This window comes from Stigmatopora argus, chromosome 6 (assembly GCF_051989625.1).
Source record: "Stigmatopora argus isolate UIUO_Sarg chromosome 6, RoL_Sarg_1.0, whole genome shotgun sequence".
Taxonomy (NCBI): Eukaryota; Metazoa; Chordata; class Actinopteri; order Syngnathiformes; family Syngnathidae; genus Stigmatopora; species Stigmatopora argus.
The window spans coordinates 20,897,482-20,925,162 of record NC_135392.1 but is presented as its reverse complement, the minus strand read 5'-3'; the positions used below and the strand labels follow the sequence as shown (position 1 = coordinate 20,925,162).

The window sequence follows — 27,681 nt, the reverse complement described above, 5'->3', positions numbered from 1 at the left end:
ATCAAGTTAACTAAATATGCCCGCAACTGCTTGGTGCCTCACACTATGGAAAAATTCAGAGTGGAAGAGTATCCAACCGCTCTGGAGAGGAGCGGTACCAAAGCACAAGGTATGCGTGAATGTGACCCAGACAATACTTAATCAGAATGACTTAATGTCACGCACCAACTTGAGCTTTTTCCTTACAGAGAGGAGGCATTTTACATCCTAAGAGCCATCTTTTGAAGTCACGGATGCACTGCCAAGATCCTTACCTTTGCCAGAAAAAAAGGCTCAGAAAATGTCTTATTATTAGTCAAATCAATGAGCTCCGTGTTTCCTTGCCTGTAGGCATGTCACTGAGGGCCCCCTCTGGATCCAGGCCTGGAGGCGGGGGACGATGGCGAGTGCCTGGTGCCTGGCTCTGCACTCATGGTGCCCGGTCAGGCACAGCCTGAAGAGGCATCATAGGTCCTCTTTGCATTGGGCTCACCAACTGTTGGAGGGCCTTTTGAGTTTGAGTGCATAGGCAGTTGGATGGTGGCCAAAGAAGGGGTCCTTGGCTGTTTCGATACCCAGCTGCAGAAACTGGCTCTTGGGACATGAAATATTTCCTCTCTGGTTGGGAGGAAGCCCGCACTAGTGCATGAGGTTGCGAAGTTCTGGCTTGATGTAGTCGAGCTCACCTATATGTACAGCTCGGGCTGTGTTATCACCCCTCTTGAGGGGGTGGGGGGGTTCACACTTCCATCTTTCACCCAAGGTGACGAGCAGGTGTGAGCATACTTAATGCCCCCTGGCTCGGTGCCTGTACTATGGGGTTCTGGAGGCAGCTGATGAGAACAGGCTGACCAAGCGGCATGTGGTTCTGGCCGTCTCTGAGGCAAAAACCCAGACATGGGAGAAGTTCAGCGAGGCCATGAAAAATGACCCCAAGGAAATTTTGGTGCACCATCCGACATTTCAGGAGGGGAGAGCGGTGCGAAACCAACACTGTTTGGTAGAAATGGGGTACTGTTGACCTCAACTCCGGATGTTGTGAGTCGGCGGGCTGAATACTCTGAAGACCTTCTCAACTCCACTGACACGTCTTCGCATGAGGAGGCAAAGCCCGGGGTCTTTGAGTGGATTCTCCTATTTCTCAGGTTCAAATCACTGAGGTTGTTAAATAGCTTCTCAGTGGCAATGCCCCGGGGGTGAATGAGATCCACCAGAAGTTTCTAAAGGCTGTGGATGTTCTAGGATTACCTTCGGTTGACACGCCTCTGCAACATCGCATGGACATCGGGGACAGTGTGTCTGAATTGACAGGCTGGTGTGATCTTTAAAAACTATAGGGGAATCATACTTGTCAGTCTCTCTGGAAAGGTCTATTCAGAAGTACTGGAGAGAAGGGTCTGTTGGGATTTAGGTGGAGCTATTTGGGTGTCCTGGGTGCTAGGTCCTAGGTCAGCTCCACAAGGTTTTTGGTGTCATGAGAATTCACCCAACCAGTCTACATGTGCTTTGTGGACTTGGAGAAAGTGTTGACCATGTCCCCTAGGTAGTCTTGTCGTGGGTACTCTGGGTGTATGGGGTATTGGAACGTAATAACTTTTATGGACAGAATATGTGATGGGGTCCCGGTTTGGTGGCCTCAATATTGCAACCCTGCCTTTTGCAGATGATGTTGTTCTTTTGGTCTCATTAGGCCTCGATCTCCAACTCTCACTGGAATGATTTGCAACTGTGTAGGAAGCGAGTGGGATGAGAATCAAGACCTCCAAATTTGAGATCACGGTCTTCAGTCAGAAAAAGGCGGCCTCCTCTCTCCTGGTCAGGGATGAGGTCCTTCCCCAAGTAGAGGAGCTGAAGTACCGTATTTACTCGCATATAAGCTGCATTTGTCGGACAATAAATTATGACTGAATCGAAGGTACGGCTTATATGCGCATAAAAAGACACATGCACATAACACCATTACACCATTTATTTCAAAATAGAGAAAAGATAAACAGATAAAACGTCAAACTAAATTTATTTTGACGTCTATGAATGAAATTCAAGAAAAACATGCTCAATCTTGCATAAAACGTGAAAAAAACTCACTTGTACCTGTCACTGCTCCCTCTGGGGCCGCCATCTTACCTAGGGCACCGCCGTTTTACCTAGTTAAACGTGCTCTGACTGTTCAGATGCGAGTAGCCTTGATGTGTTCGTAGCTTTTACCATGTCAGCACATCGCAATAGTTGTTAACGCTGATCCAAGGTCTTGCGGTCGATCGTTAAAATGTCAGCCTTTTTACCCAAGTAATGTGTATCCCATGCTATTAGTATTGGACCCAGAGACATGGTGAACACTATACCGCTACAGACAGTTCCTAGTTGTGCTTACGTCACTTCCTTTTTGAAAAGAAATGATTGTACATTTGTGATTATGAAATAAAACAAAATTCCGCTTGGATTTTTTTTCTTCTTTTTATTCATACTTGTTCGAAAGTGACATATATTGGAATAATATGAACCATCGAAAAAACTAGATATTTCGACATTAGAAGCAATTTGGCCGCCACAACATCTTAAACTTCTGGTATGGTCTTTAAAAAGCATCAGGTTCTCATCAAGATATACTTATTTATTTCTTCAAATTGAACAGTTTTATAATTTGCGTGGGGGGGCCGGCGGTTGAGTGGTTAGCACATCGGCCTCACAGTGGGTGGACCTGGGTTCAAATCCAGATCCGTCCACCTGTGTGGAGTTTGCATGTTCTCCCCGGGCCTGCGTGGGTTTTCTCCGGGTACTCCGGTTTCCTCCCACATTCCAAAGACATGCATGGTAGGCTGATTGGACACTCTAAATTGCCCCTAGGCATGAGTGTGAGCGTGAATGGTTGGATGTCTCCCTGTGCCCTGCGATTGTCTGGCCACCAATTCAGGGTGTCCCCCGCCTCTGGCCCGAAGTCAGCTGGGATAGGCTCCAGCACCCCCGCGACCTGAGTGAGGATAAAGCTGTTCAGAAAATGAGATTTGGATATTAATACATTATAGTCTTTTCAGATGCCTGTAACTGTTATATTTAATAAATAAACTTCTTGATAATTGTACTTGCGTGGCGTGAAAATGTAGTATGATATGAAGTAATAATAGGGGTGATCCTACTTCGCGGTTTTAAGATTACTGCATCCATGTCTGGTCTACATTATCCGGGAAAAACGAGGGATGAGTGTAATCTCTTAACTTTGTCCATTTCAGTTTGTTTGTTTTATTGTAAATTATGGGCAATAGCTTATATCCCACATCCTACTTTAGCGATCTTTCACTGTTTTCCGGGGATTCTGGTCCCCAATAATCACAAAAACCAAGGGATCACTGTATTAATTGATTGTTGTTATTCTGGCCACTTCCTGGGCACCCCCTGTCTTTTCAATTACTATTCTAATCATTTATATGTTCCTAGCATAGCACATTTACTACTTTTCTGTCATTATAAAGTTTATAATTTCATTTGACATAATTTTCTTCTTGCCTTATAGAACAGTAGACCAGACTCACTGCTAAAAATGGAGGAGGACTGCCAATTTGACAGAACGTCTGTTTTTGGCCATAAATTCAGCTTTACGCTGGCTCACAAAATCCTGGGGTATGTACCAAATAGTTAGCGATTACTGTGATCCTTCTTCACTTCACGGCTTGAACTTTCGCGGCTTCACTACATCGTGATTTTTTTTGGGGGGGGAGTTCATAAAAATGTGAAAATCCACACTGTAGCTCGCAAGCGGAAGCCACTCCCCTGTCTTCCGCTTGCCACTAGGAAAATGGCGGAAGACAGAGGACTCAGCACTGAAGAAAAAATGGCAGGCTGGGGGCGGTGGCCATCAATTTTATCCGAAAATAGAGCTTTCTCAGCGGCTGGGAGCCGCCGTAAGGGTGGATTTTTATCAGAAATTCGAGCCTCGTGCAACCTGACACTGTGGCGCTTATTTGAAAATAAAACTTCCTCAGCGAATTGGAAGGCAGAGAGCATCAGCGAAGGGGGATTTTTTTTTCTTAGAAATGCAAGCCCCAGGTGACGTTACGGGCAACAAAATCGGCCTTGTCCCAAAATAGAGCACGTTGGCTGGCGAGGATGACGGGACGTCGAGGCGGGGCAACATGGAAGTTGAGATTCCATTTCAGTCTGGGCAGTGGGCTGACCTTGTTGCAATTATCTGAAAATAGAGCTCCCTGGATGGCTAATTGACGTTTGGACGACGCGGAGGAACGAAGTGGAAGTTTATTGTCCCAGGCAGTCAGCCCAGGATTCGACGGCCTATGTCCGCGGCCTCGGCCGGGGCTTCGGCGGCCCACGGCGTCGGCCAGGGCTTCAAACTGAAAATGCTAGGCTTCACACGGATTGCATGTGTGGGGATGCTGCTGGCTGGCTTCATGTAAAAGCTTGCCTTAATCAACAAGTTTGACCGTCCTCATGCTTTAAAAAACAAGAACAAAGCCTATGTTTTGACAGATTCGTTTATAACAGACAATGGTGTTTTTAAGTTGTTTTGTTACCTGACATGTTTAGTCAGGCGAATACAGTAATCCCTCGAATATCGCGGACAATTGACCCATGTCCACAAGAAGACAAAAGAGTTAGACTAAAACTCCCATTTACCTCTTTTGGGGGATTTATATCAAGTGGTACAGTATTTAAAGTAGTTACATTTTTAAATATTTAAATTTTTTGCACAAAGAACAAAATGAGTGCATTCATAATCCTTACTGTGCATCCTAAGGGTAATGGGGTTGCTGGAGGCTATCCCAGCCGACTTCAGGTGAAAGGCAGACTACACCCTAACCCTACACTTGTCTCCAGTCAGCTGTAGGGCACAGAGAGAGAGAGAGAGAGAGAACCATTCCCACTCAGAATCATACCACCACCGAGCGGGAATTGATCATACGCTGCTCGCACCAAAGTCTCAGCCGAGGGAGCCATACAATTATAATTAGAATACACACAGCCTACCTTGCCAAATAAATTGAATTGAATAATGGAAATATAAAATCATTTAACTTTGCAATTTTTTTATATATTTTTTCAAAATCGCTGAATTTTTACAATCAAATACTAAGTGACCGCTCGCTTTCATCACAATGCAACAAATCACTTGTCTCACTATCACCCCTGACATGAGGCAGGAGAACAGTGCCTCACTTTTCAACTTTCTGCAGCAGTTTATGACACTCAGTGTTAGGTTTATCATTATTATAGATGTGTATCAATATTATTATATTATATGTACTTGCAAAGAAGAGTAATTGACATTAATACAAAGGGCATTTTAATGCATCTCTTGCAAAAGTGAGGACTGTGGTTCGCATCAAGAGGACTGGGAATGGCCTTGGGCAGGATGGGTTCACAACAATAACGGTGGACTGTTTTGCTTCGGAAGAGGAGTCCACAACAAACGGTCTTGGGAACAGTGGACTGTTTTTGCTTCGCGAAAGGAGTTCACAACAAGCGCCCTTGGGAACAGTGGACTGTTTTTGCTTCGCATGATGGGTCAACAACAAAGCGGTCTTGGGAACTGTGGACTGTTTTGGCTGGGCAGGTCGGGTCCACAACTGACCCTCTTGAGAAAATTCGACAGACTTACAATTGTTTTGATGACTGTGATAAAATGTTATGAAACTCTAAATATGTTTAGACTTCTGTGGGGCATGGCATTAATATCTTATGAATAAAGTAGCGAGCGAGCGAGACCTCGAGTTGTTAGAATGATCTAGGCTACATACGTGGATGGATGTATTTATCTTCTTGCAAGAATTAAACAAAGATGTGACTTCAGATGCCTCTTTTATTGTGAATTTGGAAATACCTAAGGATTATTCCAACACTCAGCAAAGAATACGTTGCACACAGAATTGTTGATAACAAAAATAAACATTGCGTTATACATACCAGGTAAATTAATTATGTACATTTCATTCATATAGTAAAAGTGTTGGAACATTTAACAGTGACGTTCAGAGCGGCCGCAACATGATCTCACTGCGTAGCAGGCAGACAGAGCATATAATAAATATATGATTATTAATAATACAATTATTTTGTAAATATATTAGTGGCGGCCCGACGGCCGAATTTTTGTGCCCTGCGATTGGCTGTCCACCGATTCAAGGTGTCACCCACCAGTTGCTTGGGATATGCTCCAACAGCCCTTGTGAGAATAAACTGTATGGAAAATGTATAAATGAGTGATTCCAAGATGGCGCCGTCACACGGAAGCCAGTGGCAGTAGCTCTGTCCATTCTTATTTGTTTCTCTTGTTTTACAGCCCTTCTATCTTTTTTTAATTACATTTTAATATTTATTAATACATTCCTTTTTACTTTACTTTGTACTTTATACTTTTTACTTTAATGTTTTTGCAACTTTGTTTGTTCTGTTAGCCTGGCTTATTTCTGCCACTTCTTTTTTGGAACCATCAGCCATGCCTACGCTGTCACACACATGGGACCACTGTTCCCTCTAAGCTGCGCGCGTGCGCAATTGCGCAATACTCTCGTCTTCTCTGCGCAGCAGAAATCCTATGGCGCGCAGTAAAAAAAAACGGATTTTTTTTTTTTTTTTTTTTTTTTTTTTTACCCCTTTCTTCATGATGGAGCCGTTTAAGCGGCAGCCAGTGGCAGTAGCTCTGTCCACTTATGTTTTTCGTGTTTTACAGCATGTTTTACATGAAAAATTAGAGGGAACATTGACATGCACCTGCTTGTGGCAGGTGTGATACTGGTGTGCCCATAGCGAGCAATGATGATGTCGTGACCGGATGATTCGCCTAAAGACGTTTCGCCGACGGACGTTTGACAGACGGACAGGTCTCCGAATGAACGTTCGTTCAAACAGCGTTTAATGATTAAATACAAATACTAGTATTTGTATTTAATCATTAAACGCTGTTTTCAGCTGGATTTGACCGAATTTGAGAGCATTTTGAGCCGTTTGGCGAATGGATGTATATGGACATTTTTTTGCCTCCATCGCGATATCATCACGACATTTTACCGAGGAATTCACTTCCCTGGGCTCGGTTCTAATGTCCAAAGAGCTCCAGTATTTGTATTTAATCATTAAACGCTGTTTTCGGCTGGATTTGACCGAATTTGAGAGCATTTTGAGCCGTTTGGCGAATGGACGTATATAGACGTTTTTTTGCCTCCATCGCGATATCATCACGACATTTTACCAAGGAATTCACTTCCCTGGGCTCGGTTCTAATGTCCAAAGAGCTCCAGTATTTGTATTTAATCATTAAATGCTGTTTTAGGATGGATTTGACCCGATTGCTGTCATTTTACGGCTCGGTTCTGCTACATCTGCCCGCCCAAGAGTGCTTATTCCCGGGCTGCCATTGATGGTAGACTAACATTGATTTTTACTATAATTTGGACAACACCGGCGGCGGGCCGGATTAAAAATCCTAACGGGCCGTATATGGCCCGCGGGCCGAGGTTGAAAAACTTGTACACACACGATCCGGGGGCGGGGCGAGCGCGCGAATCCCGTTTCGGCGAAACCTCCGTTCGGCCGAATGAACGTTCGGCGGAACGTCCATTCGGCGACCTGCCCGTCTGTCAAACGTCCGTCGGCGAAACGTCTTTAGGCGAATCATCCGAGTACCGATGATGTCGCTCACACTGGTACTCAGTGCGCTCAGGGAGGTTGACTTTCTGCTCACACCAACGAAAAATTAGAGGGAACATTGCATGGGACTAGCTGTTACACTACGCAGCAGAAGGAGCAACACCTCAATCCCGTTGAGGCCATATTAGTGGGGAAATCGGCTTGTCATTTACTGCTTTCATAACAGGATAGATAGATAGATACGGTTTCATTTTGTTTTTACAAGCAGGACACAAGTTTTGTTTTGTGAAAACCCTTCCCCAAAGAATGGTGATTGAAGTAGTCTTATATGTGGGAGGCAAATCATTCTTTGGGTGTCCCTTTCTCCTAGGCATGTCATCTTGAATTGCTGCTGGTTGGACAGCAACACTTGGTATGGACCTTCCCACTTTAGGTCGTGCCAGTTCTTCTTCTTTATGCTGGAGATGAGCACCCAGTCTCCTGGCACGACTGTTGGTCGGTTTGCTGTTGGGAAGAACAATCTCCTTCTGCCAATCTAATTTAATGCGTTTATCTAAAGATTTGCCAATATAGCCAAATTTGCCTCGTCATTTATTTCCCGTTGTGTGGTGAATAATGGCAATTTGTATGGTCTACCAAATAAAATTTGTCTGAAAATTTCAACCCATTTGAAGAAAACATCAACTATAATCCGCTAACCGTCATTTAATTTGATAATATCCATATGGAGGCTTTGAGATGAATATAGGGTGGCCCGGTGGGGCGAGTGGTTAGTGCATCGGCCTCACAGCTCTGGGGTTCTGGATTCAAGTCCAGGTCATGTCCATCTGTGTGGAGTTTGTAAATTGTAAATTGCCCCTAGGTATGGGTGTGAGTGTGTATTGTTGTCCGTCTCCTTGTGCCCTGTGATCGGCTGGCCACCGATTCAGGGTGTCCCCCGCCTGTGGCCCGGAGTCAGCTGGGATAGGCTCAAGCACCCCCACGACCCTAATTAGGATAAAGCGGTTCAGAAAATGAGATGAGTTGAATATATTGATTTATGGGATTGGTCGTGTATTGCCCTGGGGATTAAATGGCGCACAGATCAAACAATCCCTTCAAAATGATTTCATGTTTAGCAAACAAATTAACCCAAATTTTGTATAGTGACGCTGCACTCAGCGCAACAGCCCCCTTGTTGAGACATGAGACGTACCAAATCATTCCTGGAGGGAATAGGTAATTAATATTTTTGATGCGTGCGCCACACATTTACAAATAGAAATTTGTTTTGGAAGTCAAACTGCAGCCATTAGTCGCGACAGTAAGTCAGCATGAGCGATTGCCATGCCAGTGGCCGTGATTAAACCTTTGTTTGCAAATAATGCAATAATGGGCAAAACCGTGACACATTGAAAACACACACATTTATCGTTTATATAAATTTTAACCTCCTTGTTTTTCATTAAGTTATACACCTCTGTTAATGCTATCAGTTTAGCTGTTTGTGCATAGAATTGAAGTGATAATAATTCTGCTTATAAAATTTATTAGGGGTCAACATATTATATCCTGTTTGAGTTTTGCCCATTCCATTAACTCTTAGATAACCCGTTTACATAAACAATTTTGCATTACTCACAGGTTGATAATTCATAATTTGGAAGTGCTAATGTTGACCATACACTAGCACTCGTTTGATGCCATGGAAGACCTGTTAAATCTTGGGCATTTAGTGCAAAATAGATCTAATTTCCAAAATTCCTCAAATTTGTTTCAGAAATGGGAGCCTCATTCCCAAAGTAATCTAGAACCCTTGCACCAATACAGTTTTTCAAACCCAAAAGCAACAAACATAATCTGTTTCTTCGTTAGACGTTTTAGAGCTTGGAGAATTGTCAATTTCTCATTTTCGAGGATTGTCCCTGTCAATCGTTACATTTGTACTCTAAGATTTAGCTGCATTAAACCCAGTAATTGCAATGACAAGTTTGAAAGTTTTAAAACTCAGTTCTCTTAATTTTTTTGCCTTCAAAGCACTAGAAAGCAACATCTAGTTGAAATTAATTGTTCAATGTTTATGCAATCCGTGAATATTCTAATGGTCATCATTATGACGCATGAAATAGTATATTCAACCCGCCCAGGACAGAACAGGGATTGTCTTCCAAGCACTGAAAACTCCATGTCTCCCCATTCCTCTGAAAATTATGCCTATTCTAAAATCAGTTAATTTATCCCCATATTGTTGACCTATCCAAGAAAAGCAGGACATCGAAATCACTGGGTGAGTTCCTCCTGCAACCGACTGCTCTCACCCCCACCAAGGAGATGTTTACATAAGATAGGAGCCATACCGAGTAGCCCATAGCTCGCGGTTATCACAGGTAAAACCAACACTAAGCAAATTAGATTTGCTGCAGCCCATCCCAGCCGCCTTCGGGCACAAGGCGGGGCACACCCTGAATTGGTGGACAGCGCAGGACACAAGGAGACAAACAACCAAAAACACACATCACACACATTAGATCACAGCTGTGAGAACACTGGGAGAGAGAAAAAACGAAGAAAAAACATGAAGACACACAACTGTGACATACAAGTTTGAGTGCACTTGTAAGCAATTAAGACAACTGAATTAAGTTACTGTCTTGCTCTTTTATTTTTTATTTTTTCCGATAACGCCCCAAAATGTTGTCTCTTCATAACTACCTTTATCTATTTTATCTCTTTCTTGCTGAATTTACTTTAACCTGCAGGTACATCCTTTTTTCTCATTTTCTTAAGCTGGTCAGCAAAGTCATATTTGGTCATCCATAAATTTAGGTGTTTAATTCTCAAAGACTGGTTCTCAACAAATTTTCCATCCTTACACCCGAGACGGTATTCCGGGCTATTACCATGAGCTAATTTACCGTTGGATTTACCCATTTTAGAGTAAATACGTATGTATCACCCATGGTGACTAAACTAATTTTGTACTGGCTAAGGGCAGCAATTTCTCCATCCTATTGTTTTCCTTAGGTTATCACCACACACCCAACAAAATCATACACTCTGAGTTTAAGTTCCGGATACAGGACACTGATGCCCTTTTATCAGTTTATAGACTAATAATCTGTCTTTTCATGTTAGTGACTAGTCACCGTCCCTGGACACTATCTCACCCATTCGGAATCCCCTCACGAATGGACCTTCATAAGAATGATTCACCGAGCTCGCACATTCGGAATCCTCTCACGAATGTTTATCCATATGACTGTTTATTTAAGCTCCCACATTCGGAATCCTCTCACGAATGGACACATTCCCATGAACTCACCAGAGTTGTCATCACCTCCTTTGAGTAAGTCGTCAACCTTGGGTACCCAGGTGGGGAGCCGAAATCCAGCCCGTTAAAAGGGTCTCACAATGTCATGGCCATGGTCTTCCCAGATGTCGACCCAGGCCCTGGATTCCTTCCGGTATATTGACTCCCAGGTAAATGTCAAGTTCGCCATTAGACATTCCCAAATTGACACACAAATAAAGAGGAAAATACAGTCTTCTGGATTTTTACTTGCAAGGAGAACGACCGTTGAGACAGCCTCCCAACTCCCTTCTGACCTTAGACATGTTTTCTGTTGTTTTATTACATTCGAGGGCCCTGATTACAATGTACGTCTCAGGGGTGGAAATACAAGTGAGACGTTTTGGCTTCTCTTTGTTTATAGTTTAACCAAGCATTTCAGGAGCAAAGCTTCTACTTTGATGCAAGCAAGGATGATACTAATAATGATTAACAAAGGAAGATTAATAGTAAAGCAAGGTGTGTTCTTCGTTGCAAGCAAATGTATAATAATATGAAATACAATCCTGATAGGTCTACTGAATGTTAAATAATAATTTCATTTACAAACCTCAATTCTACAAGCAAACCTGGTGATTGAACATACAATTATTTATCCTTTTAAATAAAAACCAGAATGTACTTGGGGGGGGGGGGGGACAACTCAAACGCTGGCCGCCATAGTAATTAAACTAAAGGGAAGAAGATGTGCGCGAGGACACTGTACGCTAGTGACATCACTGGGTACCAACTGTAGTTTTCTGGCCAACAGCAAAATGAGATTAAACAGTTTTTTGTGATTTTTTTTTTTGTTTATTTTACAAAGGACTAAGGCTGTGCATTAGCACGATATGGCAAATTGAGTAAAGTACCCCACTTGTTAAAACAACTAATTTGCTTGCTCTGAATAAATTATAAAATGATGTAAATATCACATGTCTGTACTCAGTGGGAAAATGCCAATGTAAGATGAAGCTTTATTTATTTATTTTAATTTGTCTTTCTTTTTGGAAAAGCATTTGAACTAATTCAAGCACCAACTGTCTTGACAAACAGCCCTCTTCATCCTCATGTTTCCTATTTAGCTCAAAGACATCAAAAGTTAAGACTGAGACAAGTATTTTTCGAACAACACTCAACTTAAAAGAGGATAAACCAAAACCAGAGAGAGATGAGTATGAATATGTCTCAGATGAAGGTGAACTGAAGATTGAGGAATTCCCAATTCGACGGAAAAAGAACATGATAACGAGAGACCTTTCCTGTGAGTACTTTGTTTTAGTAGAGGTTACCTGAATAGGTCACACTGAATATTTTACCGCTTGATTGAAGTTAAAAATTATATTTTTACACCCCCATTTCCAATGAAGCTTTGATGTTGTGTTAAACTTGAATAAAAACATAATATAATGATTTGCAAATCATATTTAACCCATATTTAAATGAATACATGATAAAGACAGTATATTTAATGTTAGAACATACAAAACTGATATTTTGATCAAAAAAAATCTTAGAAAGCTGGGACACGTTACGCTTACTACTGTGCAATATCACTATTTTTTTATTTTATTTTAACAACATTAAAAAATTCTGCTGAACTTATGTCATCAGTTGTTGAGAATTGTTGTTGGATTTCTTTCCCATACTTCCTTTATGTATCGCTTCAAATATTCTATGGTTTGGGATCTCCATTGCCATCATTAAAAGCCACACATTTTCTTGATGAACAGGTTTGAGTATAGGCAAGTCCGTCTCATACATTCACTTTTTTACTGCAAAGTTACTGTCTTTGAAGGTGCAGAATGCCGTTTGGCATTGACTGATTGAAAGAAGCAGGAGTGTCCATAAAAAGACATTTCTTGTCTAATGCTTTGTTTTTGGTTCTCTCAAAAATAGTTCCCTAGTTGCCCTCGTAATATTAATTAACAAAGATGTGTAAATATGTAAGTTTATAGCCGAAGGCTAATTTCCATCTTTAGTCCATGTGCATGCAGGTTGAAGATAAAATCAATAAGCCAATACAGGACAAAAGACTAGAAAGCAGCATAAAAACAATGAGATATAAACAAGTAGAACAGGTCTAGGCACCATTGTGATCACAATGTTGTTCATCCAGCAGCCAGGGTTAAGAGACGGGAGTTCATGTATGGTAATTGGTATTGAGTTACAGGTACAGACGCTCCCCTACTTACGAACATTCAACTTACGAACAACGGTACATACGAACATGTCTGCAAATTGCGTTTAAGTCCAAAAATGTTCGCAAGTCCAATTTTGTATTTCGCGCCTTTTTCGGAGTAGTACTTCTTTCCGCCGCTAATACCGACGCCTGGCGCTGTGAGAGCTCAGCTCACCCAGCATCTACCTTCTTCTTCGTTGCAATGCGGAAGTGCGTGAATGTATCTCCAGTGTGCAAAGAACCTTTTTCATTTGTATCATTAAATATCTCATGCATCCAATATTGAATATGGTTGGTAAAAAGCTAAAGGCTTCTATTGAGGGAGTTGCAAGGAAGAGGCAAGCCATTTCATTTGAAACGAGTGGCAATAATAACGAAGCTGGATGCGCGTGAGAGTGGTGAGCGTTTCACGGGCATTGAATCGTTCGACCGTCAGTACCATTTATAAACAGAAAGATCGAGCAGCAGGACCCAAATATTGAACGTTGCACAAAGTTTGCAAATCAATTGAATGATGCCATACAGTGCTACCGCATCATTTGTGATGAAAAAAAGAAGAAAACTGTGCAATCGTCATTAGGTCGCTTCTTTTGGCCAGTTTCTAATACATAAATCTCTCTCTCTCTCTACAGTACTGTACATATTCTCTCCATTTTATTAAATGTTTTTTTTTCAGTACAAACCAATGCGTGTTACTTATACAAGCCTTAAACATACAAATGCACTTATATAAACCTTCAATATACTTATATCGGCCTTAAACATAAATTATAATACAAAATATAGCACTGAATCAACTTACAAACAAATTCAACTTATGAACAATCGCTCGGAACCAATTGCGTTCGTAAGTAGGGGAGCGTCTGTATATGAGACACAAACAGAGAAGGTGCTTCGGCTAAATGCACTCTCTCTGAAGGGAACTACCGTATTTTCACGACTATTCGGCGCATCGTATTTTACGCCGCAGTGTCAGTAACGAGTGCTATTTCTTTATTTTAGACACAAAGCACGCACCGTTTCATTAGACGCATATATATTATATATGGATGAACATCGAAACGCAATAGCGCTGACTACCAGAAGCAGCTTATTTCTGGGTTCCGGTGCGCAGTGACTGCTGGGAAATATAGTTCTTGCGTGCTACACCCACACGCTAAAAACACACTTTAAAAATGCAACAGAAGCAAAACTGAGTTCAGTAGTGCTTTATTTGGACATTTTACAACTTACTCAAGTCATCATCACCTTCAAATCCCTCAAACTCCTCATCTTCTGTGTCCGAATTAAACAATTGCCCAAACGAGCCTTCCAAAAAGCCGGGTCCCCTCTCTTCGTTCTCAGAGTCACCGTCATTTCCATGTGGCTCCTTAGAAATTATGCCGGCTTTGGCAAAAGCTCGAACAACCATGCAAGCAGACACGTTCGCCCAGGCGGCAACAATCCATTGACAAATCGTAGCGTAAGAAGCCCGGCGCTGCCTGCCACTTTTCGTGAAGCTGTGTTCGCCAGCGATCATCCACTGCTCCCACACCGCTCGTAACTTTGATTTGAAAGCCCGGTTGATGCCGATGTCCAGCGGCTGTAATTCTTTGGTCAAGCCTCCGGGAATGACGGCAAGCTCCGAGTTCATTTTCATGACCTGGTTTTTAACCGTTGCTGTGAGATGAGCACGCATGGAGTCGCAAATCAAAACAGACGGCGAGCCGTGAAAAAATCCATCTGGTCGCTTGACATACACCTCACATAGGCAGTCTCTCATTTTCTCCTCATCCATCCAGCCCTTTGGATTCGCCTTCACGATGACGCTGGCTGGAAACTTTTCTTTAGGCAGAGTCTTTCGCTTGAAGATCACCATTGGTGGTAGCTTCTGCCCATTAGCATGGCAAGCGAGAACGACAGCAAAAGCCAACTTCTCGTGCCCCGTTGTTCGTATCGCCACCGTGCTGGTCCCCTTCCTCTCGACAGTGTGGTTCATCGGGATGTTGAAAGTCAGCGGCACCTCATCCATGTTGGTTATGTGGTTTGGCTGTATAAGTTTGTCGGCAATCAGCTTGGAGCAGTAGGTGCGGAAAACGGCTAACTTGTCAATGTAGTCCGCTGGAAGTAGTCCACTCGGCGGCGCTCGGTGCCGCTCGGCGCCACTCGGCGGCGCTCGGTGCCGCTCACACAGGGCGCTCTGCATTATAAGGCGCCTTGTCTATTTTGGAGAAAATTTTTGACTTTTATGCGCGCCTTATAGTCGTGAAAATACGGTACACCTATAGAGCCAGCCCTTGTTGATGTGTTGGATTTTTTTTTGTACAAAAGCTTGCATTGGAGGAGGAGCTTTGTGACAGAAGATTTTGTAAACAAGATAGCATCAGCATATTTAACAGTATTGACCTAGTTCAAGTGTTTGTATTTTTTATCTGAGAGTGAATAGTCAATAAAGCACAATCAAGCACAGTTTTGCTCCTAGCACGCATGCTAGTGTGTGTTTTAATGCTACCACTACAATTTGTTGAGCCCATAAGCCAAAATTTCACCCCCAATTGATACAGTGCCCTTTAAGTGGGTATGCCCTATCGGCATTAAACGGTAGTTGAATTCAATGCTCATGCTTCAACCAGGTCACCAACAAACCTTTCTGTTGGGGGGATATATATCAGCTCTAGTTTAACCACAAACTCTCTAAATATTGTGTCTTCCACTAATATCAATCCTTACAGTTACCAATATTACTATTCAGAAGGATAGCAATAGTTTAGGATAAAGAAAAAATGTCCTCGATAATAGCCCTTTAAATATTAGTGTATTGGATAACTTTATTCATCCCGTATTTGGGAAATTTCATTGTGACAGTAGCAAGAAAAGGCATAGTTATAAGTTAGACAGTACAGTCGCAAAGGCCGCAGAACAACAAAGCAAAAGCACAAAGTACAAAGCAAATCAAAGTCAATGGGATCATTAAGAATCACCAAATCAAATCATTAAGACAGAAAAGCAGCAAAAACATAAAACGAGCAAAAGTGGCCGAAGCTACCGCCACCGGCTGCCATTTGAACGGCGCCATCTTGTTTTCGGTTGCAAAAACGGATAGACTCAAAAAGACGTAAAGTTGGACAAAAACTGGAACCACACACAGGAAGTCTTCCACGAGATGGGGAACTTCTGCAGACTGTGACCGAGGTAGAGAATATGCAGTCACTCTTCCAAACTTATCCGCACAGTTCCTCAGTAGTCTGGAGCTGAAGAAAACAGCAGCAGGGCAGAACTCCTCGACTCCGTTGCTGGTAAGCGCCGACAGCTCTTCCATCTTATCCCACGATAGCCAGGCTAACAGAACAAGGAAAGTTGTAAAAACATTAAAGTAAAAAGTATAAAGTACAAAGTAAAGTAAAAAGGAATGTATTGAGAAATATTAAAATGTAATTAAAAAAAGACAGAGCTACTGCCACTGGCTCATTGAATGAGCATGATTTGCCAATCATTGTATTTACCTCAATGCCCCAACTTCATTGGAAATCTGGATGTAAGTTTTTTTTTCTTTTTTCCCCCCCAAATTAACATAACATCCCATTTAAAATCGGTCTACTAGTTTATTACATTAGGTTAGACGAGTGGTTCTTAATCTTGTTGGAGCTACCGAACCCCACCAGTTTCATATGTGCATTCACTCACCCCTACTTTAGTGTAAAAATAAAAGTATTTTTTTTCAATTTCAAGATATATAAATTCCTCGCAGCAATGTCATGTGATCATCTGCAGCCAGTGATGGTCAAGCGGGGCATGTTATAGTGAATAGACAGCACGGTGACGCAAGTGGTTAGCATGTCGGCCTCACAGCTCTGGGGTCCTGGGTTGAAATCCAGGCCGTGTGGAGTTTTCCCCAGGCCTGCGTGGGTTTCCTCCGGGTACTCCAGTTTCCTCCCAGATTCCAAAAACATGCATGGTAGGCTGATTGGAAACTCTAAGTTGCCCCTAGCTACGAGGTTAAGTGTGCATGGTTGTCAGTCTTCTTGTGCTCTGCGATCAGCTGGCCACCGATTCAGGGTGTCCCCCGCCTCTGGCCCGGAGTCAGCTGGGATAGGCTCCAGCACCCCCTACTACCCTAATCAGGATAAATCTGTTCAGAAAATGAGATGAGATGAGATTTAAGTATGTAAAAGGTAATCCCTCGATTATCGCGTCTTCACTTATCGCAAATTAACTAATTCACGATTTTTTCCGCTATTAATTTTTTTTTTTAAATTAATTAAAGTTAATAAAAAATGTAAAATACATGCTGAAACTGGGAAGCGGAAGCCACTTTTGTTACTAGGACTCAGCACTGAAGATTTTTATTTTTTATTTTTTTGAAGTTAATAAAAATGTGAAAATACACACTGGAACTAATAAGCGGAAGCCACTCCTGCTACTAGGACTAAGCACTGAAGGGAAAAAAAGCTTCGCAACTTTTTGATTATTGCGGCCATGTCTGGTGTACATTAACCGCGATATTCGAAAGACTACTGTACTTTTCTATTGTGTAAATTGATGGCAAGTTCAAAATCATGTTTAATATAAAAATATAGTATTCATCCTAGGACTAATTTGGATCCAATGCAAGAAATTAACATGAAGAAATGAAACATTAAATACCTTTTTTTTTTTACATGATTATATTTATTGTTTTGCAGTTTTGTCAGAGTTAAGAGAACCAATTTACCCAAGCAAAAAAAACAAGACCAAGCTCTTGGTGTCAAAGGTATGTCAATGAATGAATGTTCTCATTTTAAATTGTATTTTGAACTGGAAATCTGATATCACGTAACATGTTGCACAGTGGTAAAGAATAGAATAGTATACGAATATTCATCATCCATGAGGGAAATTTGCGCCTGACCGCAGCTTCGACAAATTTAGTATTATAAATAAATGACAAGGCAGCCCCGTGGTTGAGTGGTTAGTGCCCTCAGCCATTACAGTTCTGAAATTAATCCTTTCTGTGTGGAAATTAATGTTATCCCCAGGTATTCTCGTTTCCTCTCACATCCCCAAATTATGCATGGTACCCTGGACGAGCACTCTAAATTGCCCCTCAGTATGAGTGAGCATGCGTCAATTCAGGGTGTCCCCCGCTTGGTGCCCATACTTGGCTGGGATAGGCTACTGCTCCACGATCCTTGTGAGTATAAGTGGTATGGAAAATGAATGAATGAAAATCCACTGACTGGCATAATCTGGGGAGAGTGGTAGAAAGCAATATATGATTAAAGTCTCCTGGGATGATAATCAGAGACTAAGGGTGACCTGTTTGCAGCTGGGACACATCAGTGTGTGACTAGCTCACAGGCCCCACAGCAGCATCAATTGAAGTCGGTGTGATCGTGATCACTGTGTGATGTACACAGTTATCGCAATCATATGACAACTCATGAGGCAAGTAGTAAGGTCTAAGACACAGTCAACAGTTTAATGTATTTAATGCAGAGCTGTTTTGTAAAGCTGTTACTTCCAGTCTGTTTGATGATGTGAAATCTGCTCTCCTAGTATGTACTCCCACTATAGCTAGGTCAGGGCTGCCAGGTCTTCTATATTATAGGCAGAGACCTCACGCTTCCCCTTGTTGATGGACGGGATGGACGGCTTGTTGCGTGTTCTCTTCTCCAGACAGTTCACTCCTGGAATGCATCCCCTCCTTCTCCTACAGAACTCCTCAGGGATTTATAGTTTCTCTCGTGATGATGATCTGACCTGGCTCAGCTCTAACACCTGCTCACGGCTGTAAAACAATAACACTGTGGATAAACGGGTTGCCAGGTGTGGCCTCAAATACTCAAAAGTACAAAACAGACGACCACTATCACCATTTGGATAGCCATTGTTGTGTTTTGAAAATTCGCCACGACTACATAAAAGGAAAAAATCAATCGAAAGGCAATGAATAAAGGTAAATACTAGATAACAACTAATCGCCCCTCACACGGCTCCATTTTAGCTTGCTAAAAATAGCTCAAATATAATATAATGAAAAAAGTAAAAATAAAACTAATTCAGAGGAGTCATTTAAAGACCGGCCCACTAAATGGACGGTGTTGGAAGCCATCCAGCCACCAATACAAATTTCCTGTACCTTGATGAGATAAATCAGAATTTGATGTTGTTTTGGACAATAATTATATAGACAACAATAGCCCACGCCCTTAAGTAGGCTAGAGTAAAATAGTTACAGTAGCGTAGTGGTTTTATAGCATGTAGTGATTTTAATGCAAAGAGGTCATTGTTACAATAAAGCCATGAACTATCCTCTGAGTAAACCATTAGAGGGTAACATAATTATAACAATAAGCCTATTTTAATAAAAATGTTCATGTTTCAAATAAAACTAGATAAACAACAACTCAAGCTTGTTGGTTATCTCTGTCAGCAGTGGGATCTCTTAAAACTATAAAAATGATTATCATTGATAATTTTGTTATGAAACTCATAAAACTGCTCTATCAACAAAATAGTATGAGGATTGTTGAAGGCCTGGGCGATATGACAACAATTGTTATCACGATTAAAAATATAAATAAAGTCATACCTCTTACGAATGCCTCTAAGTACGAAATTTGCAGGTTACGAAATTTTGGTATGCAAATGAGTAACTCGAGATACGAAAAAGATTCAAGTTACAAAATCCCCCAAAAAGAAAAAAAAATTCCTTATCCGTTATTTTCTTTTGAAAATATTGTCGCGGATGCATTGATTCTCACTTCAGAACATCACTAACCTCTACTTGGCTCTCATTTCATCGCTCTCATTCTAGCTCATATAGTGACAATAAAAGCATTCATTTCAATTCAATTGGCTGTCTCACAACAACCACTATCCATGTTTCAAGATTCTCACTTACATAACTGTCCACCTCTACTAAAAGCTCCCCTTATTAAATAAAATAAAAAATAAAATCAGACATAGGCTTGTCATCATCATTGACTAGACAAAAGCCTAATTGTCATCATACCCAGCTGCGTATGACGAAATTGGTATTGCTTCTCCACAACGTGCGCTTTCCCAGGCAAAAGCCCAACCAAGTGATAGTTTCAGACTCGCTGGCACTCTGCCGTGATGGATACATCGCATCACCTCCCGAGCGCAACCAAATCCCGGCGACTGCGAAAAGGTTTGCCTCACCGATGCCAACAAAGAATAAAATGGATCACTTACCTCCCACTGTCTTCTTACTTACCTTCAGTCAGCCAGTAGGAGGCAGATCACCGCCCAACGACCTTCATGTTTCCTCACCCCGAAGTTATTACACAGAAGGGATTGTGTGTCGTGCTACTGCAAATTCAGAGTCCTGATGGCTGTGGGAAAGAAGCTGTCCTTAAGCCTCTTTGTCCGTACTTTGTGAGACCGGTAGCGCCTGCCACAGGGCAGCAGCTGGAACAGGTTGTGACCAGGGTGGTACGGGTCCCCAACAATGTTCCTGGCTCTGCTGAGGTAACGAGGGCTGGCAATATCTTCCAGTGAGGGCAGAGAGCAGCCGACGATCTTCTGGGCAGTGTTAATCACTCTCTGCATGGCCTTTTTGTCTGCTGCTGTGCTTCCAGCGTACCACACTGTGATGCAGTATGCCAGGATGCTCTCCACAGTGGCTCTATAGAAAGTTACCAGAAGCTTAGTGCCCAAGTTGTTCCTCCTGAGTACCCTCAGGAAATGGAGTCGTTTCTGGGCCTTCTTCACTACTGCCGTGGTGTTTGTAGACCAGGAGAGCTTGTCCGTGACGTGGACCCCCAGGAATTTAAAGGACTGGACCCTGTCTACACGAACTCCATTTATGAGGAGTGGGGCCAGATCTGTGCTCTGTTTGCGGAAGTCCAGGATTATTTCTTTAGTTTTCGTGTTGTTCAGTGTGAGGTTGTTCACCGAGACCACGAAGACAGTTTGTTGACCTCGTCTCTGTAGGCCGCCTCATCCCCTCCTGAGATGAGTCCGACCACAGTGGTGTCATCAGCAAATTTTATGATGGAGTTATACTGGTGGGTTGGTGTACAGTCGTAAGTGTACAGGGAGTACAGAAGAGGACTCAGTACACAGCCTTGAGGGGAGCCAGTGCTCAGTGTAATGGAGGAAGAAAGGTGAGAACCAAGTCTAACAGTTTGTGGTCGGTTGGTTAGGAAGTTCTTTATCCAACAGCAGATGGAGGAGGATAGTCCAAGGTGGGAGAGTTTTTCAGTCAGAATGTCCGGTTTCTTGGTGTTGAAGGCTGAGCTATAGTTAATGAAAAGCATCCTCACGTAATTCCCATGGTGTTCCAGGTGGCTCAATGCTGTATGTAGAGCAATGGTGATAGCATCCTCAGTGGACCTGTTAGCTCTATAAGCAAACTGGTGAGGGTCAACTGAGGGAGAGATTGTATTCCTGATATGGCGGGCTATCAACTTTTCAAAGCACTTCATGATCACAGGCGTGAGTGCAACAGGCCTATAATCATTCATGTTTTCAATGGTTGGCTTTTTGGGGACAGGGATAATGGTGGCAGATTTCAGGCAGGATGGAATGATGGATTGTTGCAGGGAACAATTGAAGATTTTTGTGAAGACTCCAGCCAGCTGGTCAGCACAGGCTTTGAGCACCTTCCCAGGTACTCCGTCAGGGCCAGCAGCCTTCCTGGTATTCACAGAGCCCATTTCCAGTCTCACTTCCTGTTCCTGGAACTTCAGTGTATTGCTGCAGGGTAGTGGTGGGGGTGTTGAGACTGGGTCTGATTTGTCAGTCTCAAAGCGGGCAAAGAAACGGTTCAGTTCCACCGCTAGTGAGGCATCTGCGTTAACAGACACATTATTGTTATTGTAGTTGGTAATATGTCGTATTCCCTGCCACATCTTCTTTGGGTTATTTTCTGTGAAGTGCTCCTCAATTTTCTTAGTATATTCTGCCTTGGCCTTTTTAATGCCTCTTTTCAGCTCAGCTCTGGCAGCTCTATATTTCATCTTGTCCCCTGATCTGAAAGCGGTGTTACGGCATTTGATGAGTGCCTGTGTCTCCTTGGTCATCCAGGGTTTTTGGTTAGGAAAAACCCGTATTTGTTTATTTATAGTGACGTTGTCCATGCAGTTTTTGATATAGGAAAGTACAGCGTCCGTATAGTCCTGGAGGTTGTCGTGTTCGAAAAGTTCCCAGTTGGTGCGGGAAAAACAGTCCTGCAGCTGAGAAAGGGCGTCCTCGGGCCAAGTGTTTATTGTCTTTATTTGTGGCCTTGTTAGCCTCCGGAGTGGAGTGTATGCTGGGGTGAGGCCTAGACAGAGGTGATCTGATCCAGCTAGGTGAGGGAGGGAAGTGGCTCTATAAGCATGTTTGATGTTAGAATAAACATGCTCAAGAGTTTTGTCTCCCCTCGTGTGACATTTTACGTATTGGATAAACTTAGGTAGAACAGTCTTTAAACACGCTTTGTTTGAAGTCACCAGCAACAATAAAGACTCCATTGGGGTGGTCAAGCTGTTGTTTGTTTACAGCCGTTAGCAGATTTAGTGCCGTGTTGACGTTAGCATTTGGAGGTATATAGATCGCCGTTACTATAACGACTGTTAGCTCTCTCGGTAGATAGTAGGGCCTACATCATACTGCCAATAGCTCTAAGTCCGGAGAACAGTGAGTGTCAATGATCCTACTGTCACCACACCATTCATTATGTATAAACAAGCAAAGTCCTCCTCCTCTGCTTTTGCCTGTTAGTTCCTTTAAACGATCGTTCCGAAAAAGCGTTCGGCTAGCTAACGATACCGCAGCGTCAGGGACTTGCGGGTGTAGCCACGATTCCGTGATGAGAATAATGTTACAGTTCCTAACAAAGCTGTTGGTAGCAATTCAAAGTTCCAATTCATCCATTTTGTGGCTGATGGATCTGGCGTTGGTCAAAAAGATACTAGAAAGCGGTGCTCGGTGTGGTTGTTGACTTAGCTTAGCAGCAAGGCCCGCCCGACATCCGCGCTTTTGCTTCCTCTCTCTTCGCCGCCTTCGCCTCCTTCGACGTACTTTGAGTGGGCTGACTATCCACGGAGATCCCGGAGGTCTCGAGATGTCCTCGGGGATATCGTAGGTCCGTTGGTAGTTTGTTGTGAAATCGGATATATCGCATCTGCTTCCAATAGCAATTAAGTCCTGGCGACTGTAGGAAACGTTTGCCTCGCAGATGTTGGTAAATAACGATAGGATTGAGAAAAGAAAACACCAAACTGGAGAGCAAAGAGCCGCTGCACCCGTGCGCGCCGCCATTTTCAATAGGAGCAAACATTAATGGTTGCAATTCCCTTATTACGCAATTAAAAACTTTGCAAATGCAACGCAGCACATTTTTTCACACATACAAACACATAGGGCACAGGTAAAAGTCTAAAATGTAGTACAAAGTGGAAGGCTTTGGGCCCTAGTAGAACGAGCTCTTGCCGCCATCTGGCGGACAAACACGGGTATTACGTCTCCCATAATGACGGCCGGTTAAGGGCACATTTTCATATGCTTTGTTTATTTTATACTGCTGAGTAAACTGTCTAATTTTGATTTCTCACCTAGCATGCTAAATTGGATTGAATCATATATATCTGTAAGATCACCGTGTGCGGTGGATTGGTCGCCGGTCTTTTGGTCGCCGTCTTTTGATCGCCGGTCTTTTGGTCACGGTCTTTTGGTTGCCCCGACCACGACAACGGGCGACCAAAAGACCGGCGAGCAAAAGACCGACCACCAAAAGACCGGCGACAAAACAAGGTAAAACAACACGGTCTACGCATCAATAAAAGCCAACAATGGCCATGAGCAGTTTCACTGAGCCGACGTGTGAGTGTATAAGAGTTTGTATGAACATGCATTGTCCCTTTAAGAAGCTATGTCCGTCAGGGTCTTAACAAGTTCTCCAACAAAAAACTATAAAAGTCCGGGAAATTTGGAGCTTTTCTTTAGTCTAATAATTACTAGGGCATTAAGTATGACTAAATAGTAATTCGCAGTTTGTATTTAGGGAATTTGAGCAACGATTTAAATGGTAATTATCACTTACATTCCGGGCGACCAAAAGACCAGTGATCAAAAGATCGGCGACCAAAAGACCGGCGACCAAAAGACCGGCGACCAATCGACCGTGTACCGAAGATCCACAGGCTCGCTGGTCCTGATGGCTAGGAGAGAATACAACTCCTGGTCCAGAGCCACAGCGATGGTCTATCTATGGAACATAGTGGGTGGCTTCTGACCTGGAGCTTATACCCCTGAGTCAAGAAAAAGACCACCCAGGGATACGAAACTTGAGCAGCCCAGGAATTGAGTTGCTGGTGGGAAAAGGACCCGATGATTAGCCCAGCTTCAATCTCTGAACCTCCATCTCAGGAAGAGGGGTGGGGGAGTTGGGGGGCCTGTGGACCTGAAAAGATGTTTGGAACTAGTCGGGAGCCAGACATCAGAAACGTGTCGGCCAAAGAGGACAACGCCCAGCCGAGAGTCCCGCAGGACCATAACACCACCACCAGCAGGCATTGATGCTGACTCTGCCAACAAAAGGTGAATGATGGATTTACCGATGCATCTAACATTCACCACCACCATATGCCCTGAAAGTCAACCAACATTGAGGCTCTGAGCACCACACAACTAAATGAAGTGACTCCTTAGGGGATACAATGAGGGAGACAATGGCAGGGTCAACACCAGGCGATCCAAGCTAGGTCATGCATGGCTAGAAAAGTGCGGCCATCAGCAGAAAACCGTGCATAATCACATACCAGATATAATCCGCCGAAGGGGGAACCACTGGCACAAAAAGAAAGTGCTCGAAGGAAATGAAAAGATGGCAGCAGTTGGTAGCACCAAGGCTAATTGAAGATGGGCCAACGAGCTGGGCTACACCACCAAGATGGGGAAGCTGTACTGACGCAAAAGGCCGACCAACCTCGTCGGCGGGCCACTGGGAACCATCACTCAGACCACTCAGACAGTGTCAACCTCAAAACCCAGGTCGAGCATACCAGGCAGCTCATTGTCGGAGACAAGCTGCTGATCAGCCCTCATTTCCAAATAAAGTAGCTTACGAAAAAAGTTCTGGAACCAATTAATTTTGTAAGTAGAGGTACGACTGTAATTGTATTTACCTAGTATCTTTTTGGGGGATGTCTGTTTACTTGTATTGGGTTTCCTTTTTCCAGAATCAGAGTCCTGATTCTTCAGATGAAGAAATGCTGCATATAGACAAGGACACCAAGCTTGAGGCTAAAGGTCGCAGTTTAAGTATTAAAAAAACAACCAAAAAAAGTGGGAGTGCAGCTGGGATTCTTGATTTGCTCCAAGCCAGCAAGCAAGTGGGCAAAATGGACTACATTACCAATAGGTAGGTGGATCTCAAATAATTTTTATGCTTTGTTATGCTATGCCTTCTTTCATTCTTGAGCTGGATTTTAATTCTGAACGGTACATTTATAATGCTCTTAGAGCAGACACAGCTGAAACAAAACATGTCAATGAAAAAAAACTATCCGTCTATCCTGAATCTGCTTTCAGCTTGTCCTGAGACATTTAGCAGATTCGAACTCTCCTTAATGAGCCAAGTTCTGCACATATGTTAAGAATATGCAGATTTTGTTTCTTTTTATTATTATTCTATAATTACAATACACAGAGACATTGATATTTGTACATCAATCTATCAGTCAAATCAAATTCATGTATGCAAGACATTAATTAGCAAATTGGCTGGCCACCGATTTAGTGTATCCCCTGCCTGTGGCCTGCAGTCAGCTTGGATAGGCTCCAGCACCTCCCGCGACCCTAGTGAGGATAAAGCAGTTCAGAAAATGAATGAATGTTATCATAATTTTCCAATTAAAAAAAACATTCCTGTCACATAGCAGGTTTTTTGGATTTTGAATAAAATAAATACGTATATTGAAAATTGTTCTGCGATTTAACATTTTCAATACCAATTAAATGAAAAGCATGTATTAGGTTAGGTTAGAACTTTATTTCATCCCGTATTCGGGAAATTTCTTGGTTTCAGTAGCAAGACAGACACAAGACAAACAAGACATTGTAGACCTACGTAAAAAACTGGAGCCACACACAGAAAGTCCACAAGGTGGGGACCTACCTTCTGCAGACTGAGACTGAGGTTACCGCACAGTCCTTCAGTAGTCTGGAGGTTTTAAAGATCAAATTCCTTGCCCAGATCCTCCTAAGATGCCATATCACTTAATCAGCAGCAGCGGAGAGGCCGGTGGGGGGATTCAAAGCACACAAGCAGCTCAGCAAGCACCGGCAGCTCCCCCATCTGACCGGGAAGAGATGCATTTCTTTACCCATTATTGTATTTTGAAAATATTGCTGCGTATGCGTTGGTTCTCACTTTAGAACATCGCTACCGTCTATTGGGCTCTCATTTCATCGCTCTCATTCTATCTCATATAATGAAAATAAAAGCATTCAATTCATTCAATTGGCTTTCTCAACAACCACTATCCATTTTTCAAGATTCTCTCTTACATACATGTCCACCTCAGCTAAATGCTCCTCCTATTAATGATTGTAATTCCCCTTATTAAGTGATTAAAAACTGTACAAATGACTCACTTCACATGTTTTTGCACACATGGCCTATGTAAAAGTCTAAAATGTACTACAAAGTGGACGGCTTTCGGCCATGGTAGAACGGGCTCTTGCCGCCATCTGGCGGACAAAGGCGTGTATCACATCCCCCATTATAACGGCAGCAGAGGGAACCATTCCAGCGGCGCAGGGCACATTTTCAAATGCTTTATTTATTTTAAGAGATAAATAAATCCTTATAATTTTCTCTCAGTTTTGTGTTTCATCTTTCATACAAAATTGGGACCAATTTTAAAGGGGTTTAGTTGGTAGTTGTGTGAGGACCGTAGAATAAATTACATAATTTACATATAAAGTACACCTGTATTTACGAAATTTTCAAGTTACAAAAAAAATTCTGGAACCAATTAATATCGTGAGTAGAGTTGCGACTGTATATACAGACGCTCCCCTACTTACGAACGAGTTAGGTTCCGAGCGATTGTTCATAAGTTGAATTTGTTTGTAAGTTGATTCAGTGCTATATTTTGTATTATAATTTATGTTTAAGGCCTATATAAGTATATTGAAGGGTCATATAAGTGCATTTGTATGTTTAAGGCTTGTATAAGTAACACACATTGGTTTGTAATGAAAAAAACATTTAATAAAATGGAGAGAATATGTACAGTACTGTATAGAGAGAGAGAGAGAGAGAGAGAGAGAGAGAGAGAGAGAGATTTATGTATTAGAAACTGGCCGAAAGAAGCGATCTAACGACGATTGCAGTTTTCTTTTTTTTTTCATCATAAATGATGCGGTAGCACTGTATGGCATCATTCAATTGATTTGCAAACTTTGTGCAACGTTCAATATTTGGGTCCTGCTGCTCGATCTTTCTGTTTATAAATGGTACTGACGGTCGAACGATTCAAGTTGTATATGTGCAACGCTCACCACACTCACGCGCATCAAGCTTCGTTATTATTGCCACTCGTTTCAAATGAAATGGCTTGCCTCTTCCTTGCAACTCCCTCAATAGAAGCCTTTCGCTTTTTACCAACCATATTCAATAATGGATGCACGAGATATT

The 27,681-nt window shown here is 42.5% G+C and overlaps 1 protein-coding gene across 9 annotated transcripts in view; it reads left to right on the top strand.

Moving 5' to 3' along the window:
• The window catches only part of phf2 (PHD finger protein 2), a 153,725-nt gene that overhangs the window by 109,794 nt on the left and 16,250 nt on the right, over positions 1–27,681 (top strand). For all 9 annotated transcript variants that reach the window (XM_077602217.1, XM_077602214.1, XM_077602221.1 and 6 more), the window contains 4 exons: positions 3,491–3,597; positions 11,971–12,149; positions 17,729–17,796; positions 25,217–25,398. In XM_077602217.1, coding sequence (XP_077458343.1) covers positions 3,491–3,597; positions 11,971–12,149; positions 17,729–17,796; positions 25,217–25,398 — 536 coding nt within the window. The remainder of the gene's footprint in view (positions 1–3,490; positions 3,598–11,970; positions 12,150–17,728; positions 17,797–25,216; positions 25,399–27,681) is intronic.